Source organism: Pagrus pagrus, assembly GCF_965226575.1.
Source record: "Pagrus pagrus genome assembly, chromosome: 7".
Lineage (NCBI taxonomy): Eukaryota > Metazoa > Chordata > Actinopteri > Spariformes > Sparidae > Pagrus > Pagrus pagrus.
Genome location: NC_140191.1, coordinates 4,312,365 through 4,329,300, shown reverse-complemented (window position 1 = coordinate 4,329,300; position 16,936 = coordinate 4,312,365). Strand labels below are relative to the sequence as shown.

Genomic DNA, 16,936 nt, shown 5'->3' with positions numbered 1-16,936 from the left:
CGCTCTTTTTATGATGATATATGTTATCATTACAACAGTCTCAGTTTTAAAATTGGCATATTTTAAAGATACATGATGTAATTACAACTTCTTAAAAATATAATCTGGGCTGATTGCAGGTAATTAAATTAAATCTGAATATGAAATCCTGATTACATGTAATTTATTACCACCCAACCCTGGTTAGCTCTTATCTTCCCAACTGTGTCTGTGACCACGAGGCCGATTATCTGTATTAACAAGTCACAAATATTTATCTTCTTTCTTTAAATTCTAATTTATTTCCTAAAACAGCTGGGTACTGTAGTTTTTATTAAAACGCACTCAAACTAAAGCAAATGTGCATTTGTTGGGGACTATTTTGTTGGTGGATTAACATACATAAAGTGCACTAATTAATTAATGAATCTCTATCACACAGAGGAAGAAGATACAGTATTTAACTTGCCAACAACTGTTCTGGTGATTGGGTCGTAGTAGGACACATTCATTGTTGGTTTGGATGTTTTCATGAAATATGTTGCCAAAAAGAAAAATACAGGATGTCTCATGCTATCAAAATAAAACAAGTTATTGCACATTTGCTCCAGTTTTTACCCAAATTGAAGCTGACATTAAGGTGTTCTCTGTGTTCTGGTGCGGGCCAGGTTTCAAACAGCGCTGGACGAACAGTACAGTAAAACAAACCATCTATCTCTCTGCCGATCAATACCCTCAACCTGATAACTCATGATTCACTTTTCAGTCGTAACAGTTATTTGTCACCACTTCCTAATTGGCAGGGCAGTTCGTCTCGTGTGACGTGGGAGAGGAATTTTCTCTGAGCGGCAGTGAAACTGTGGACAGAGCGGCAGAACCTGCGGTGCCGGAGGGCCGAGAGCGCCGCGTAAACAAGCTCTAATCCAGCGGGCCTCTGCTTGAGTCGCCCTTCGTGCCGGTTAGTCTGCGACGACTCGCCCCGTGCTCTCCCTGACACAGATGAAGCGCTTAACTCCCCCTGTCTGCTAACCCAGCAGGCCAGGGGTGAATTAATGAGCTCCCTGTCCAGTCCGGAGTGATCCATTACTTCCTGTAATTATAAATAATAATCTTGATTATTATGCTGGCGAGAGGCAGAGATGGATGTGCCTGGGATATGATTCATCATATTTCTCTCCCAGCCTCGCACAGACGAGCAGTCGCCACAGACAGCGGCAGGTTTCCATCGCCGGCGTGCTGGCTGACAGATATTAGAGAGGATCGGGCTCTGCTGTATGATCCTGATTACCAGCAGGGCCTGAAGAGCCCAGTCATACGTCCCGAGACCGACCGCAGAGGCTCATTTACAAACAATGGGAACAGGGCTGATGCATGGATATTCTCCTGAGATATCTGCTGCGGCTGCTGGTTCACAGGCCTCCAACAAACACGACATGTAGAGAACAACACATCAGCTCTGCTTCTGTTAACAGCAAACTGCCCCTCAGCTCCAGGTCCTCTGCGTGAGGCTGTACCACATTTAAAGGTGCATTACGTAGTTTTGGGGAAGACATTTTAATCCAAAGCAAATGATCTTCATTCATTTTTTTATGCCTTAACAAACTAAATAAACTCGTTATTTTCATGACTGAATAAACAAACTGACCTTAAAGGACAACACAGTTTCATACTGTTTTACTTTGTTTATATGTGGCGGACCCTGCCACCTGGGACCTTATTTTCCCCTGAGAACAGCTTACGGAAAGGATAAATATTTCTGGGTTTGTATTATTAGCTCATTATTTATTTTAAATATTCAAATTCTGAGTTTGAATTTCTTCTTCAAAACTACATTGTGCCCCAGTAAACTGGCATTGTTATACCCTCTTTATATATTTTTTTTTATTGCCGTGATTTTATGCAGTGGTGAAAGAAGTAATCAGAACTTTCACATAAGTAAAAGTAGCAACACCACTGGATTATAAACATGGACAGACCGAACACTATCTGGCTGGTTATCAGGGTCGATATTCAGCATGTTTCCTGTTCTCGGTGTCTGTTTGTTCGTCTCTGATTGCAATTAAAATAAACTGGTTTAAAAATATCAGACTTTGTCTCTGATGCAGCTTCCTCTCTCTGTGGTCACACTCAATGTCCCGCCCACAACACCATCTGATTGGTCACACATCACAAGTAATCGCCTATCAGTTAACAAATAAATGTAGAGTGGAAGTGTAAAGTAAGAAAAAGTACATTAGTACAGTATTTGAGGAAATTGTTACATTCTGTCTCTAGGATTTTTATTTTTTACTACTTAGTTTACTTAGTTTTCAGTCTCCTTGATCAACAATAATCATCATCAGCCCTGAAAAAAAAAACATATCAGTCGACCTCTAATTATAAATATTGATGTCTTAATGTGTTAATCACTTAATTACTGCTGGTGGCTTGTGAATTTACCCCTGAGATCAATAAAGTCTTAACCTGTAATAATTCTTCATTACTTTTTTTTTGTTGTAAATATTGTTATATTTTTCATCCTCAATCCAAATCTGCAAAGTACCTCGTTATTAAAGCTTTTATGTAAATGTAGTGGAGGATAAAGTAGAATATTTGGAGTACGAGTAGCTCAGAACATGAGAACATTACTTGAGTAAACGTACTGAATTACTTTCGCTGGTTGTGTTTTATCTGATCATCAGTGACCAAAAGATGCTACAAGGTTCTGGAGTCGTTGGACGAGGATCATCTCAGCCAGCAGCAGTTTCGATGGCTGCAACGTAATCATGAAGGACAAACACGCCTGTAAAGAACAACAAGTGTAATTCTGAGCATCTAAAAATATTGTTTTGCTTTTTGTTAAACAGTTAAATCCTTCTGGTCTTTCCTAATAAAGCTGATCTATCGCTTTGCACACAGCCACCAGACTCTTTGACAAAAACAGTCATTTGCAGCTGGCTCGACTGGTTCGCTTGCTCGTGTTATTGTGTGACTTCGGTTTTCCAGCTTGTTAGTTGTCAATCCCAACACGTTAAAACACCAAAGTCACACAATAACACAACTACTGTAACTAACAGCTGACGGGATCTTTGTCCTCGAGGATTACGTTGCCGCCATCGCAGACCGATTCCAGGGTTTTTCCAGGTATATAAATACATATAGGTTTAGGGTTATATTGAAAATAATAATCTGCTATTTTCTGAGATCTGTGTGTGAAAAGAAATGTGACTGGTTCCCTGTGAGTTCACTGTGTCCAGTTACGAACCACAGACCCACCTGCAGTCCTTGGCCGTCCACCGTGACCGAGTTGGCTCTCTGCATCTTCCCTCGGCCCGACTGGCTCGACCGGGAGTCTTTCCTCAGCGTCGACTGCCTTTCCTGGGGTCAAAGGTCAAACGGCGAGATGGTTAGAGGATACAAAAACGAGGTTTCAGACCCAAAAAAGAGTGATTTCGACTTCAACTCTCTAACAAAATGATTCATAAGACAAAACGTACGGCAAAATATTTCCAATATTGCTTTTTTGTAGAGTGCGTCACTTGTCTTGGCCTTTTTTTCCTGCCGTTTGTATTTTATTAATAATTGTTGTCAGGGCGGTGGCAACCGTTGAGGTCTTGACTTTGACGTTTTTAGAAAAAAATGACCTTCAAGTCAACAAAATATAACAAATAAATAAATAATAAATACATTATTTAGTGTCTTTCAATCCAAATTTTGTTTTAAAACAGCATTTAATCCTTCATGTATGAAAACAAATCACTTCTGTTTTATTGGGCCGTAATTTCCCAATCAATCCAGAAAGTTACCTGGAAGTTATTTTTAAATCTTGTGCTACACATTGGTTTTAATCAGTTTAGTTTAAACATCTATGAATGGATGTTGATTTTCAGAGGAATTTACCTGCTCCACTTGAATAAAAAACAAATATTACTGACCTGCTATAACCCAGTAAATCTGAAGAAGACTGGCCAGCGAATGTGCCAAAAAATTGCATGTACTGTAAGGGAGCTACAGTGTGCATTAACTGGCCGTGGCCGTGGCTGTGACAGAGGTTTTCATGCTGCCTTTTTGTCTGTTGTACAAAAAACAGAATTAATCTTTACAATACCAGACAACCTTCATTATAGAAGTCAAGATGAGAACAAGAAAGCGGGTAATCTATGTTTTAGAGATACTTAATGAGCCATTTTTAGGTGCAGTCTTTTCCCCCTGAAATGGACTTTTTCCATTCTGGAAATAATTTGCCACAGAAAAACAAAGATTTGCCATTTCAGAGCTCGCTGGAGGAACACAGGCTGATGATTACATCCTCAGATAACACCGTGTCAGGCTCACTCAGCCACCGGGCCGGCTGACCAGGGAGGAGTCTTACCAGGATGATGGGGCAGATCGAGTTGGGCGGCAGGATGTGATCCTTCAGGGGTCCGCAGTCACACTCGGGTTTCACGTGGGAGGCACACTTGTTATGGAGCTGGAGGAGGTGGCGGTCGTTATTAACAGCCACATTCGTAATCACAAACAGTGCGTGTTACAAGTGTACATTTGCTCGGGATTGTTTTTTTTTTTTTTTGCATCACATGTGTCGTTGCCTCTGTTTTTACTTTCTATTAACTTGCAACCACAAACAAGTGTTTTCTGGGTGTAAATTGGTGGATTGACTTGCGAGGTATCAGAGGTGCTAAAACGAAACTCTAAAATACAAGAAGCAGTGGGAATATAATGAGGAGGTGGCTGCCTCTCCTCGGGTGGCGGCTTACCGTGATTTGACACCACACACAGTGGAGCCCAGTCAGGCCCTGGTAACACTTAACGGTTTTGTGACACTTGTCACACTTGGTGGGGCAGTTCCCCTCCACCCAGAAATGATGCATTACCTGCGGAGAGAAAGGAGAAGGCAGCGTACAAGGAGGGTAAGAAGTGATAAAAGAAACGCGGTGCAGAAAAACAAGATACATACAAAGGCACAAGTGACACAACAATTAAAGAAAGCAAAAGGGAAAGAAAACAAGAGGAGGAGAAAAAAACAGACAGACAGAAGCAAAACAAACGATGCCGTCTGTGTCTTTAAACCACCTCATTCTGGTAATTAGCGATGCTTTAGTAGCAGATTGAGTTGTTTTAATTCCATTAGAAGAAGAGAAGCCCTCAGCCTAAGCTCCGCGGAGCATCGCTGATCCAAGCGTGCCGCCTGGTAAACACTCCAATTGGACGCACCTCTGTGTTTTTCTTGGACTTGACATAGGTTTTGATGCAAGACGGCGGAGCGCGGGCCACGCAGCGCTCGTGGACGGTGTACTTGCAGACTGGGGAGGAAAGAAAAATGCAATTTAGGACTTTCAACAAGGAAAAGATTGAACGTAGACGGGAGGAAAAAACAGGCTTTCACGCAGTTATAAGTGGCACACACGAGGGTTTGAGTTACGTGTTTGTGAAAGCTGTATGGAAGGTGTCTGGTGCCAATACGAGGGTGAGAGTTTGGTGCAAAATACCCATTGGGGAGAAACACAAGCTATATTTTTTGAGGTTACTGTGGAGCCACTTGGTTGCCTTTTTTCTCAGTATTTTCCATTTTCAGCATTAAGGATGTACAACATCGGATCAGATGTTTACTTTTTCCTCGCTGTCGGAGAGGAGGGCAAAAAAATGCAGCTAGTTCTGGAGAATCGATTGTGCTGAAAAAATCAGAATCGACACCATTTCGATTGTTCAGTATCGACATGTACTTAAACTAAACCACTGCTGTAAAAAGTACCCAAAAGTCTGACTTTCTCTTTAGTAAAGGGGAAAGTCACACATAACAAGAGCACATTAAGTCTTGAAATATCGTATATTAAATGTACTTAAGTAACAAAAGTACAAATTAAAGTAAATAATAAACATATCTACATGTATATGTGTATATACTGTATACTATGGGTCGACTGATCATGGCCGGGCTTATTGGATCCAATGTTCATTAGCGGAAGTATTTTTCTTTTTTAAAAAATCTGATTGCTGATTTAAATCAATTAATTTAAAAATGCAGTTGTTTGGCTCTGATGCAGCATGCAAGTTATCGAATAAATGTAGTGGAGTAAAAGTATAAAGGAGCTGTACTTCTGATATACTTGTGTAAATGTACTTCATTCTATCACTGGTATTAAAATGTGGCTATGCCTCCGTATTGTGATGACCCACAGGCAGATGCAGACACACAAATGTGCAGCTTCACTGGGCAAAAATAAAAAATAAAAAATGTTATCTTATCGTCATATTGGCAGAAATGTATTGAAGGTGGATGCGTATATCTAACTTTGCTGATCCTGCATCCCTTCTCACTATACACTGTTCTGTGCTGTACATTTGATCTTGTGCTGTCAAAAATATCCATAAACTTGATTCTGACTATTTGAAAGGATTTCAATACTCATTGTTCGCAGTATCGATACACAGGAACCTGCTGCCTTCTTTCCTCTCCAACAACAAGTTGATACAAGGTATTATATCAAATTTATAAATTCTAGTACTGTGAGAACACTAATCTGATCAGAGAGGTTACACGTTACAGATTACACCCACAACATCAGCAGTGAAGCACGTGAACATACAACGCCGGCCTCCTGTACATTGTCTCGTATCTGTCTGCACAGATCGATGGATGTGTCGAAGCCTTAATGGTAAGTGAATTACTCACATGAGCAGCAGAGTCCCTGCTTCCCCAGTCCAATCAGCATGTTGAGACACAGGTTGCAGTAGGCCGGCTTGTTGAAGTGCTTCAGTCTCCACACATGCTGCCCGTCATCCTTCACATTCTGCGGCGAGAGAAACAAACCGAGTGATTAACTGATTTTATAATCCGGTGAGAAAAGAAAAATCATCAGCTGATCGTTTCTCTGATTTCTTTGTCATTTAGTTTATTGGTTTTCTCGCTGGTTCGTATTTTAACAGACGTATTCTCATTTTTTTGTTTGTACTTTACTTCAGAACTTAATATTCATTCATAAAAAATGACACTTGGTGGAGATTACTGCTGAAGTTGGTCAAACAGTTCCATCTAGTGGAGAAACGATGAACTGCAGGCGCTCTCATTAGTTTGGGGATCACGCAGCAGATGTAGGTGTGCACATGTGTAAGTCTGTTCTCAGGAAACCACTGCAGAGTGAGTGAGCTGTCACAGGATTAATTATGAATCACAGAAAATGTTTTTTTCTTCCTAAAATCTGTGTATTCACTGCTTCTGGTCTGCAGATCACCTACAGCAGCACGTCTCAGAGTCATTTCAGCGTCTACAGCTTAATATTTATATTTTGGCACTAATTTGCAGTTAAAATGTTAAACAATAGATGTAAAATAACTCCTGTGACATTCTTGGGATTAGCATAAATCATCAGATAAGGTAATAATGGCTGGGGAGAGGCTGATAAAGTCAATTCACACTTCAGTTCAGGGTGCGAGAGCAGACAGCTTCATTTTTTGGAGCTGATTGGGCTAATGAACCAGAAACAATGTCGAATCATGTTAAAAATATCAGTTCTGCTGGAATAATCACATGTGGCGACTTCCAAGTTATTAAAAGTTGTCTTACTAACGTTAAAAAGAAAAATCTAACATTTAACGATGTCTTTACTGAAGGACGACGAGCGAGCAAGAGACGAGAGACATTCATCTGTTCCCCCTTCTGGTGTTTGTCCAGATGTTTCAGTTCAGTACCTGTCACACACACTATGATGCACATCAACAGGTGAGTTTAAACCTCTATAACGGCCGACATGTCACCAGCCTTCAGACCTAAACATCACAATCTATTATAATTTTCATTGATAGCTGCCCTCTGAATGAGCCCAGTCACCAGAGTAAAAAGTAAGCAGTTTACGTTTCTGCAAATGTGTGAAGACTTTTATATCAGGAGGGAATGGGGATGGTGGTGGAGTGACAGCAGGTCGAGACTGTGTTTCAACATTTGTAAGTGTGAAACTACTGGATATGATTTTAAGGGGATGTTGAGTCATCTCAGGACGTGTTTGTGGCGACTAACACAGGTATTTTAAGCCAAAACATGATATTTTCCAAACCCCAACCAAGTGGTTTCTGGGATGAAAGCTAACCAGATGAAGATGTAATGATGTAAAGTTGCACCATAAAGAAACGTTAGGTTTTAACAGAGCCATGGTTTGCAGAAATGCACATTGCCAACATTTTCTTCTGTCCAAAATAAATACTCTTTAAAAGGACAACTCTTTTATGAGTTTTGACACTGTTTGGCAATACGTGTAGGCTATCATTATCTCTTTTCTTGTGGGAATACCTTTTGTTCAGAGGCCCATTATTCAGAAAAACAAAAAGCTCACTGCTCAAAAGGTGTGTTACTCCAAAAATACACACTCTCTGTGAAGTTTGTTTGCTCTTAATGTGTTTCTGTGCAGGAAAAGACAAAGTGAAGCTCATCAGGTGACCTTCAGCCTCATGGGATCAACAATGAACATGTAGTGAACGTTGTGGAACAGTCCCAGTCTGGTTCAGTTTAGGAAAACATCTTGGGTTAGGGTTAAAATAAGTGTGTTAGTTACATCAGTTAAATTACGTACGCAAGCTGCTGATACCAGAGTGCATTCTGGGACTAACCGGCCCGAGGAACAGCGGGCTTTATCGGCATTAATTCTTGGAGCGTTAGCAAGCGACAAGAATCACTGGCAAACACAAGCGATGTCTGTGTGGACTCACTGTCTCCAGGCCCAGCAGGACCAGCAGTGGGATCGTGGTCATGCCTCCTTGGATCCACTCCTCCAGTGAAACCGTGCCGTCGTGATCGTAGTCGATCTCCCGCATCATATCCTGGAGGATCTACAGCACGGAGGAAAGAGGTCACCAGAAGTCAAAGACCAGCTAATGAATCAGGGTCATCATTTCAAGTGTTTTTGAATGTATATTGTTATATGTTACATTGTCTTTCGTACCGGTTTCAGCTCGGTCACGTCCCACTCCAGGTACTCGGCTACGTGCATCATCTGGGAGATAATGTGCTCCAGCTCCTGTGGTGAGACCGCAGACAGTCATTACAGGCACAAAAACACTGTATTTACCTTTCTGCATATTGCAGCCTTACAAGTGGATGTCACTAAACGTCTGTGGTGTGAATAGACTGATAAACAGCGTGTAATAGCAGGTTGGGAATGTCATTCTCCCGCACAGAAGAGTTGCGGAGAGGGAAAACAAAGGCAGCGTGGGAAGAGCTGCGAGGGCTGATGGTTTAATTACAATGGTTGGTTTTTTTGGGAGGCGTTATTATCTGGTGGGACGCAGAATCACTACGATGCACTCTGGACTGGATTTTAATATGTTGAGTATCAGTGAGAGTGGAAATCAGGAGTTACTAGCTGATGTTTTATTTTCTATAAATTCTGCAGAACAATGCGGGTCAGACTAAATTAACGTCTCTTTTCTCTTTCTGCTCTCCGGCCTCTTTTCATTCGCTCGCTCCCCTCCCTCTCCCGCTCCATAATGGGATACTAATAATGGGATACATTACAAAAAACCCCTCCGCCCACCCCACCCGCGCCCTCTCCCTCTTAACCCTCTAATTCAACCCACTGACTCCCTCCTACGCACTTTCTATACATACACACATAAGGACTGACGCTCTCTCATTGATAAATATACACACACCCAACTCTCCTCTGGCTTTAAATCTTATTTCTGTCACCCGAACATTTATATACTTGAACCAACACCCGAGGGTGAAAAGACAGAAAGATATTTCACCTGTAATTATGTGATCTTAAAAGTAACTAGTTACTGCAGCTGTGAATAAATGTAGTGGAGTAAATGATGTCTTATCATGAAGGTTAGTTTACTTTAATGAATCTTTTATCATCAGTTTCATTCTGTAAAGATCAAATAAATACAAGATGTTTAATGCAAGAACATAAACACAAGGAGTTGGAACAGTCCGTTTTGACGTTTTTGGTAATTCCTTAATCGTTGTTCCTTTTCAATTAAAGAATGAAGATGTTTGAAACCAAAACCAGTAAAAAAAATTTTTTTAAACCAAAAACGAAAAAAGCAACTCTTCCTTATTTGTTTCCAAACTACTGCATATGTAAAAAAAAAAAAGTAGTATAAAGTTCTGTGGCTCGAGACGAAGCAGCATGAAGTCTGATAAACTGTATCCAGTGATGTCACTCAGTGGCTAAATTGCATTGTGGGTAATGTAGGAGCCAGGTTTTGAGTAGGAAGAAGAATATTTGGGATAAAAAGCTGACATCTCTCGTTCTGCTGTGTTGATTTTGATCATTTGTTTTTAAACTCCATCATGAGTCCAAAAATACCTGGTGCCTACATTACCCACAATGCAATTTAGCAGCTAAGTGACATCACTGGAGGCCATTTATCAGATTACATGCAGCTTCCTCTGGAGCCACAAAAAGCTTCATACTACTTTTTCGTTACCCTTGAGTAAATTATTACTTGTTGTTATTATTACCTCAACCTCGGAGGACGTGTTTTCTGTCCATATGTTTGTTGGTTTGTCAGCAGGATTATACACTCACTTTCTTTAACATTGCAATACAGGACATGTTTTAACATTTTTGGAGTAATTTATGGACCTTGATGAAAAATAATTGCCGTATGACTTCTTTCTATAAGCGAGCACTAAAGGGACCTCGGTAATGTCTCATTATCAGGTAGGTTTGTTTATTTTTCTGTATGTTTTTTTTATCAAGTTTCAATTCCCTTGATGCAAGAACACAAATAAAGTCTACGGTCAACTAGTCGATTGAGTTTTGATGATCAATCAGTTTCTATTTAAATCATATTTAAAGCAGAAGCATTAACTCTGTGATGATTGAGAGATAGATGTTATAACAAGCTGAATATCTTTGGGTTTTCAAGCGTTGGTCTGACAAACAAGCGATCTGATGACATCACTTTGGGCTTTAGGAAACTGTCACATGCATTTTTCACCGTCTTCTCAAAAGGATTAATCGACTAACCAAGATTATAATCCTCACATTAATCGATAACGAGTTTTTCACCTTCATCTTGGTGTGGAAGATTATGGAAATAGGATTGAGGACATGTCCGTTACTGAACACTGGTACATTCATTGTCTGTTGCTTGTTTCTTTCAATGTGAAAATGTACGTTGTTTTGTTTTAAATTTGTTATTTGTTCCTTGTCCCTATGTTTGTTGCTTCTGTGTTGGCCGGGACTCTCTATGGACTCTCTCCACGGTCAAGTTAGACTTTCAAAATAAAGCTTGCAGACAAACAGTACACATATTAAGACATTTGACTGTTATCAACATTGTCATATTAAAATGACATAGAAGAAGTTTGCCTTGGTTGAGATCCACTGTCCTAAATAACCCTAAATGTTGACGTAAACATGGTAATATTCCTGGTTAAATTAAAAAATAAATAAATAAAATAAACACTTGAACACCAACATGTTAGGAGATGCCATCGGTTTCAAGTTTTCACTTTTGCCTGATGAACGTGAGGTGAAAGTTGTTCTTCAGGGAGGAGAAATATTTACCGAGCTGTCCAAAGACCCGTTTCCATCCGTGTCGTAGAGGCGAAACATGACTGTGGAGACAAAAACAAAATGTCAAGCTTCAGTATTAACACCCTGCGCTCTGCAGCCTTTAATCCCCACCTTTGAAGTGCACATTAAAAGCAGTTATTGGCAGCAGAAGCCACAACACTCGCTGCTCTGTGACACAGACTTTCCCCCTGCGTGTCGATGTCACTGCACGCGGATACAAAACAAAACCCTGAATCCAGCAGTTGTAAACATCTGAATGCAGCAACTTTAAGTGTCCCCCAATTACCACTCGAGATTGTCGCCATGGAAACAGACAGCTCCAACATCCCGGCTGTGATTGGCTCTTCCTGTTACATCGCGTTGATGCGTAAACACCCCCGGAGTCTGAGCGTAACAGAATCGTGACAACAACAACAACAACAACAACAACAACACGACCCGGCTGCAGATCATTTCCATACTAATGGCTATACTTAGAGGGGCTCGGAGCCACCGCTGCACCCTCCACACCTCCACCCGAGCGTGGTCGAGGTGCAGCAGGAGGGTGGGGTGCTGACATCATGAGGACTTGACGTCAGACGGCGGTCCGTCAGGCCACTAACGAGGAGCTAATTGCCAGTTTCCTGAGGGGGTGTGACCTTTCGGGGGCAGAGGGAGGGGGGCAGTGACGCTGGAGTCTGGTGCTGGGTGCTGGGTGGAGGTTGATGGTGTTACAAGGAGGTGATTGCGGTCACCGAGAGAGGCCTCAAGACGGTCATAAAGTGCAAAAGATGATGAGAACTGTTGTTAAATTCTGTCTGCAGTATAAATGTGTTGGACAGAGGAAAGTCTCTGTGACTGGAAGGAAAATAATCGTCCTGAAATGTTTCTTTGAGGAAGGTATTCACAGTTTCCATCACAACAAAGACGCAAATACAAGACAGAAGAATAAAGCAGGAAGTGAAGTTCGTGTTTCAACAGACCGCTGATGTGTTAAATTTGTACATTTTATATGTGTCATATCAATGTATGTATCAGATTACGTTCAGATTACATGTTTATGTGCTGACTTTCTCATCACAGGTGGAGGGGACGGTGGTCATTTTAAAATGTGTAAACATATTTTTTTTGCAGACTAATTTTGTATTTCTATTCCATTTGTTTTTTACCTACAACAGGGTTAATTTAGTGTATTTTGTCATGCTGTTGCCTGTTTGATTGTGTATTTAAAACCTCTCTTATTTCATTATGATATTTCTGTATCACTAACATTGTCGTTACCATTTTCTGTATTATTTTTTACTTAATTTTGTTTTGTTTCATTTTATTCTGTACTCACGTCTCACTTGTAAATGAAATCTTGATCTCAATGTGACTTCCTAATTAAATAAAGTATTAAACAATATACATTATTATTAGAGTCAAACATTTTTAGAAACAAACATAAACATCTGCCAATGGAGTGAGACTTCAACCTCACTGTGGTGTTTCAAGATACTCCTTAAAAATCATCTGAAACAAGAGAAACTTCAATATTTCATATTTATTTCAATATTTGATGACTTGCTGTTGCCAAAATGTGTCTGTTTCAGACGATCCTGATGAAATAAAAAAAAATCATCAGCTTAGAAAGGAAGCTGCACCGAAGTTCAAGCAGTTCTTGACCAAACCAGCAGAGGGAGCCATCCACCCCTGAAATAACAGCAGTCAGGATCACAGCGTTGTAGAGCGATCGCTCAATAAGGCATCATCCACAGATAAATCCATGATGTGCCCACACACAGGCAGCGTCGGCTGAATTATTTAGTCATCCCTGTGCTTAATGAGCGCTCCTCTGCTCAATAATTCAGCAGATGGATGAGAATTACAGCAACACAGAAAAAAAAAAAAAATTCTGATGTCCAATTAAGCAACGCAGCCCTGTGAATAAATGATGTGATAAATGCTATTCGGGGACGCGGGAAGACGTGTCAATAAACTGCGATCACGAGGCATCAAACGTCCCTTTGGAGAAGCTTTACGGGAGCCGCGCCGATCATTTCCAAACAAAGACACGGAGACCGAATCTCACTTGATAGTCAGTCAAATCTATAAACTCCATTATTATCACCAGGGGGGGAAGAACAACACAACAAGAGGGACACAGTTTGATTGAATGGGCTTATTAAAACTGCCGAACACACCAGAAAGACCTTCAAACTGTCTTGTTTTTAAAAAAAATGAAATGCCGAGGGAGAAAAAAACACACAAAAAGACAGAAAGAAGAAGATTCAGAGTAAATATTTGAAAGCAAACAAAGAACTGTTCACATCGACACCAGAGATTCACTGCACCGTCTTTGGTGTTGCTTATAGAAAACTCGATATCTCGACCATAAATACTCTGTTCAGAGCTTCAGGCTGATGTCACGTCAGCCTCGCAGACAGGATCTTATGTGGATGATCGTTTCTCACAGCCTGAAGAAGCACGCACAGAAATAATGTCTGCGGTCGAGATAAACCTCAGTGGACGGAGCACAGATGGAGAACATAGACAATAAAATTAATTAATAGTAATGACTCATTGATTTTTCATTCAGTCGCTGTCGTTTCATTCTGTCGGCTTTTCAAATGCGTCTTCTACTTTCAGCAGATATAACTCACATTTATTGAACTTCAAACCTGAACAAAAGGTGCTGAGAAACCTGGCAGCTTCAACAAACGGCTCATTGTTTTGTCTTTTCTTCTGAAGGTGGGTCTCAAGGATAATGATTCGGTAAGATCTGGATCAGATTCAAACTTAGACATCCCGGCAGTATAGTTTCTTCTCACCTGGACTGGGTTTAGCAGCTCTATATTTCTTGTATTCCCAGACTGAATGTCAGTGATTTGCACTGTAAACATTACAGGAGGCGACACCTTATCTGTCTGCCTTGTCACTGAATTTATTACTTTCAATTTACCCTCTCTGCCCCGAATAAGACTCTGTTCAAGTAAAGAGGCAACACGTCCTCATACCTCCTGCAGGTTGGTCAGCGGCCTTAACCTTCAAACTAAAGGCTCATTTCTCCTCCCTTTACGTACAAAACTAGACACACATTTCAAACGATATCACCCACTATACTTTCATCACGCATCCTTCACGTCGGCATGGATGTTAAGCAATACAGCCACTCGGGGGCGCCGCTCAGAGTCAAATAATTTCCGCAGGGACCTCCACTTTTCCTTTACCATCTCCTCCCAGCTGTTCTGTAACTATTTGCCAAGTAACCTCATACAGATGTTTACAACTTCTCACCAACTCTCCTCAAAAAGTTTCTGCCATTTTTAAGCCTTCTTCCTCTTCCTCTACACTGCCGCACTGCCCTCTACGAGTCGGAGGCACCGCTCCAGTGGTCCGTGTCCGTAAGCTTTCAGAAAATATGCAGAAAGATGTGTAAAATGAACAGAAGGCTCCGTCCACATCAGCATGCATATCTAACACTGAGCATGCATGAGCTTTAAGACGCTCTACTGTACCAACCCCTCCAGGGTCAGTTCTGAACGTGACGGGCTCCACGGTCAAGTTAGACTTTCAAAATAAAGCTTGCAGACAAACAGTACACATATTAAGACATTTGACTGTTATCAACATTGTCATATTAAAATGACATAGAAGAAGTTTGCCTTGGTTGAGATCCACTGTCCTAAATAACCCTAAATGTTGACGTAAACATGTTTCTGTCTATTCGACCATCTGCAGCATCCAGGTCAAACTTCACAATGAGCTCGTTAAGCAGAAAGAAAAACCTCCCTCAGAGAAATGAATCCACTCAGAACGCAGCTCCAGTCTGCATATTTGACTTTTTCCCTAAAACAGGAAGCGTCCGAGAGGCTCTTAGATCACATTAGATTCGATTACCTCGGCAGCTGAAGGCTACAGTTGTTATTTAAAGCTTCAGAGAATCGGCTACTTGCTGCGGCATGACGTTGCATTTTTCCACAAAGCTGCAGAGCAAAGATTTGTGGCATGAGCTTCGTCCTCTCTCACCCTTTAACTTTCTCCCCGGGCTTCAGTCTGACGTGACTTCCACCCACCGAGGTTAAACTCAGGCGATGACATTAATTCTGCCTCTCAGTGCCTCAATTTCCTGGTTCTGTATTTGTATTTGTGTATTCTTGTATCAGGACTTATCTACTTTCTACACACCGACCCTCAGATGCTTGTCGTACTTGTCATACTGTATTTTCAACAGAGGAACCTGAAGTCGTGTGATTCGGAGCGACACTCACACTCGAGCTTGTCCTCGGGACGCCCGCCCTCCAGCAGCGAGAGGTAACACACGATGTCCTTCAGCTGCACCGTGTCCAGAGGTTGGGGCAGCGCGGGCGTCTTCAGAGGGGTCGAGTTGCCTTTGATCAGCTTCAGCCCTGCAGGGAGATGGAGAGGAAAGGTCAAAACATCCTCCACAGTGCCTCTAATGTTAGCCACACAACCGGGCTGGGCCGGGAGGCCTGACATTAGTCATACAGTCGTATTGATCAGTGGTGGGTGGTGTGCACTTCACCAAAAGGCAAACAAACAGTTTAAGCCTTATCAGACACTTTGTTTTCAGAGGCTATATTCATGCTAGAGGGGTGAATATTTCTTGGTTTCTTGGTTTCATCACGATGTGGACGAGGAGTGACAGAGCATAATTGGGAGCTGGCAGCCTCCTGCTTGGTGGATTGTTGATCGTTATGTTGCAAACGCTCTCTTGTACCGAGTTGTGGGCGAACGTTACTTTTGCAACGTTACTTTTATTTGTTTCGAGATGTGGCGGAGGGAGGCAGAGATCGACAGAGAGTGATTAAAACGAGCCCAATATTTAGAGATATTTTGGATTTTATGAAATTATTGGCAAGCGAGAGCTGGACAGGACACATGCTGTGTGAAGTCTGCCACACAGAAATGAAATGCTTTGGTAATACAACGTTAGCTGTTTCCACCCTGGATTACGCTTCATTTACAGGTCCACAAATTTCATGTTAAGTAATTGGTAATTACCAGCTAACAACTCTAAATTTAGGTTTGTAATGACGCCAGCTCAGGAGCGCCTGCTGAATCTACAGATTTAGATTGAACTCGCTCACTTTTTACTGTAAATCTACTTCATCACTGCTCAATCCTCAAGTGGACTCTTTCAATTTCCAGCCTCTGAATGCTGCCTCGACCTGGGGAACATTTTCTTTTTTACCTGATAATAAATCTTTTGATTGTGCTGTTCAGGGACAGGACGATCTCTGCTGAAGTGAACCACTATTTCAACCACTGGAACTCTGGTTTTCTGGAAACTAACATCTTTCATGTTTACACACTACACGCTCAGCTGTAGCTCATTAAGCCTGCAGCAGTTATTAGCATAATGAGCAAAACTACACATAATTCTTGTGTTGGCAGGAGAACCTAGTCTTTAAGATGTGTTGGAAGTATTGATAAATTGCTGTACAGTCACTGTTTGATGACACAGATGATCAAAC

General features: G+C 41.3%; 1 protein-coding gene across 1 annotated transcript in view; it reads right to left on the bottom strand.

The window, feature by feature from the left end:
* dgkb (diacylglycerol kinase, beta) overlaps positions 1 to 16,936 on the bottom strand; it is a 75,541-nt gene that overhangs the window by 44,433 nt on the left and 14,172 nt on the right. The window contains exons 6-14 of the mRNA XM_084358237.1: positions 15,710 to 15,847; positions 11,472 to 11,521; positions 8,892 to 8,966; positions 8,659 to 8,778; positions 6,632 to 6,749; positions 5,173 to 5,261; positions 4,716 to 4,832; positions 4,331 to 4,429; positions 3,235 to 3,336 (exon numbers count right to left, since the gene is read on the bottom strand). Coding sequence (XP_084214363.1) covers positions 3,235 to 3,336; positions 4,331 to 4,429; positions 4,716 to 4,832; positions 5,173 to 5,261; positions 6,632 to 6,749; positions 8,659 to 8,778; positions 8,892 to 8,966; positions 11,472 to 11,521; positions 15,710 to 15,847 — 908 coding nt within the window. The remainder of the gene's footprint in view (positions 1 to 3,234; positions 3,337 to 4,330; positions 4,430 to 4,715; positions 4,833 to 5,172; positions 5,262 to 6,631; positions 6,750 to 8,658; positions 8,779 to 8,891; positions 8,967 to 11,471; positions 11,522 to 15,709; positions 15,848 to 16,936) is intronic.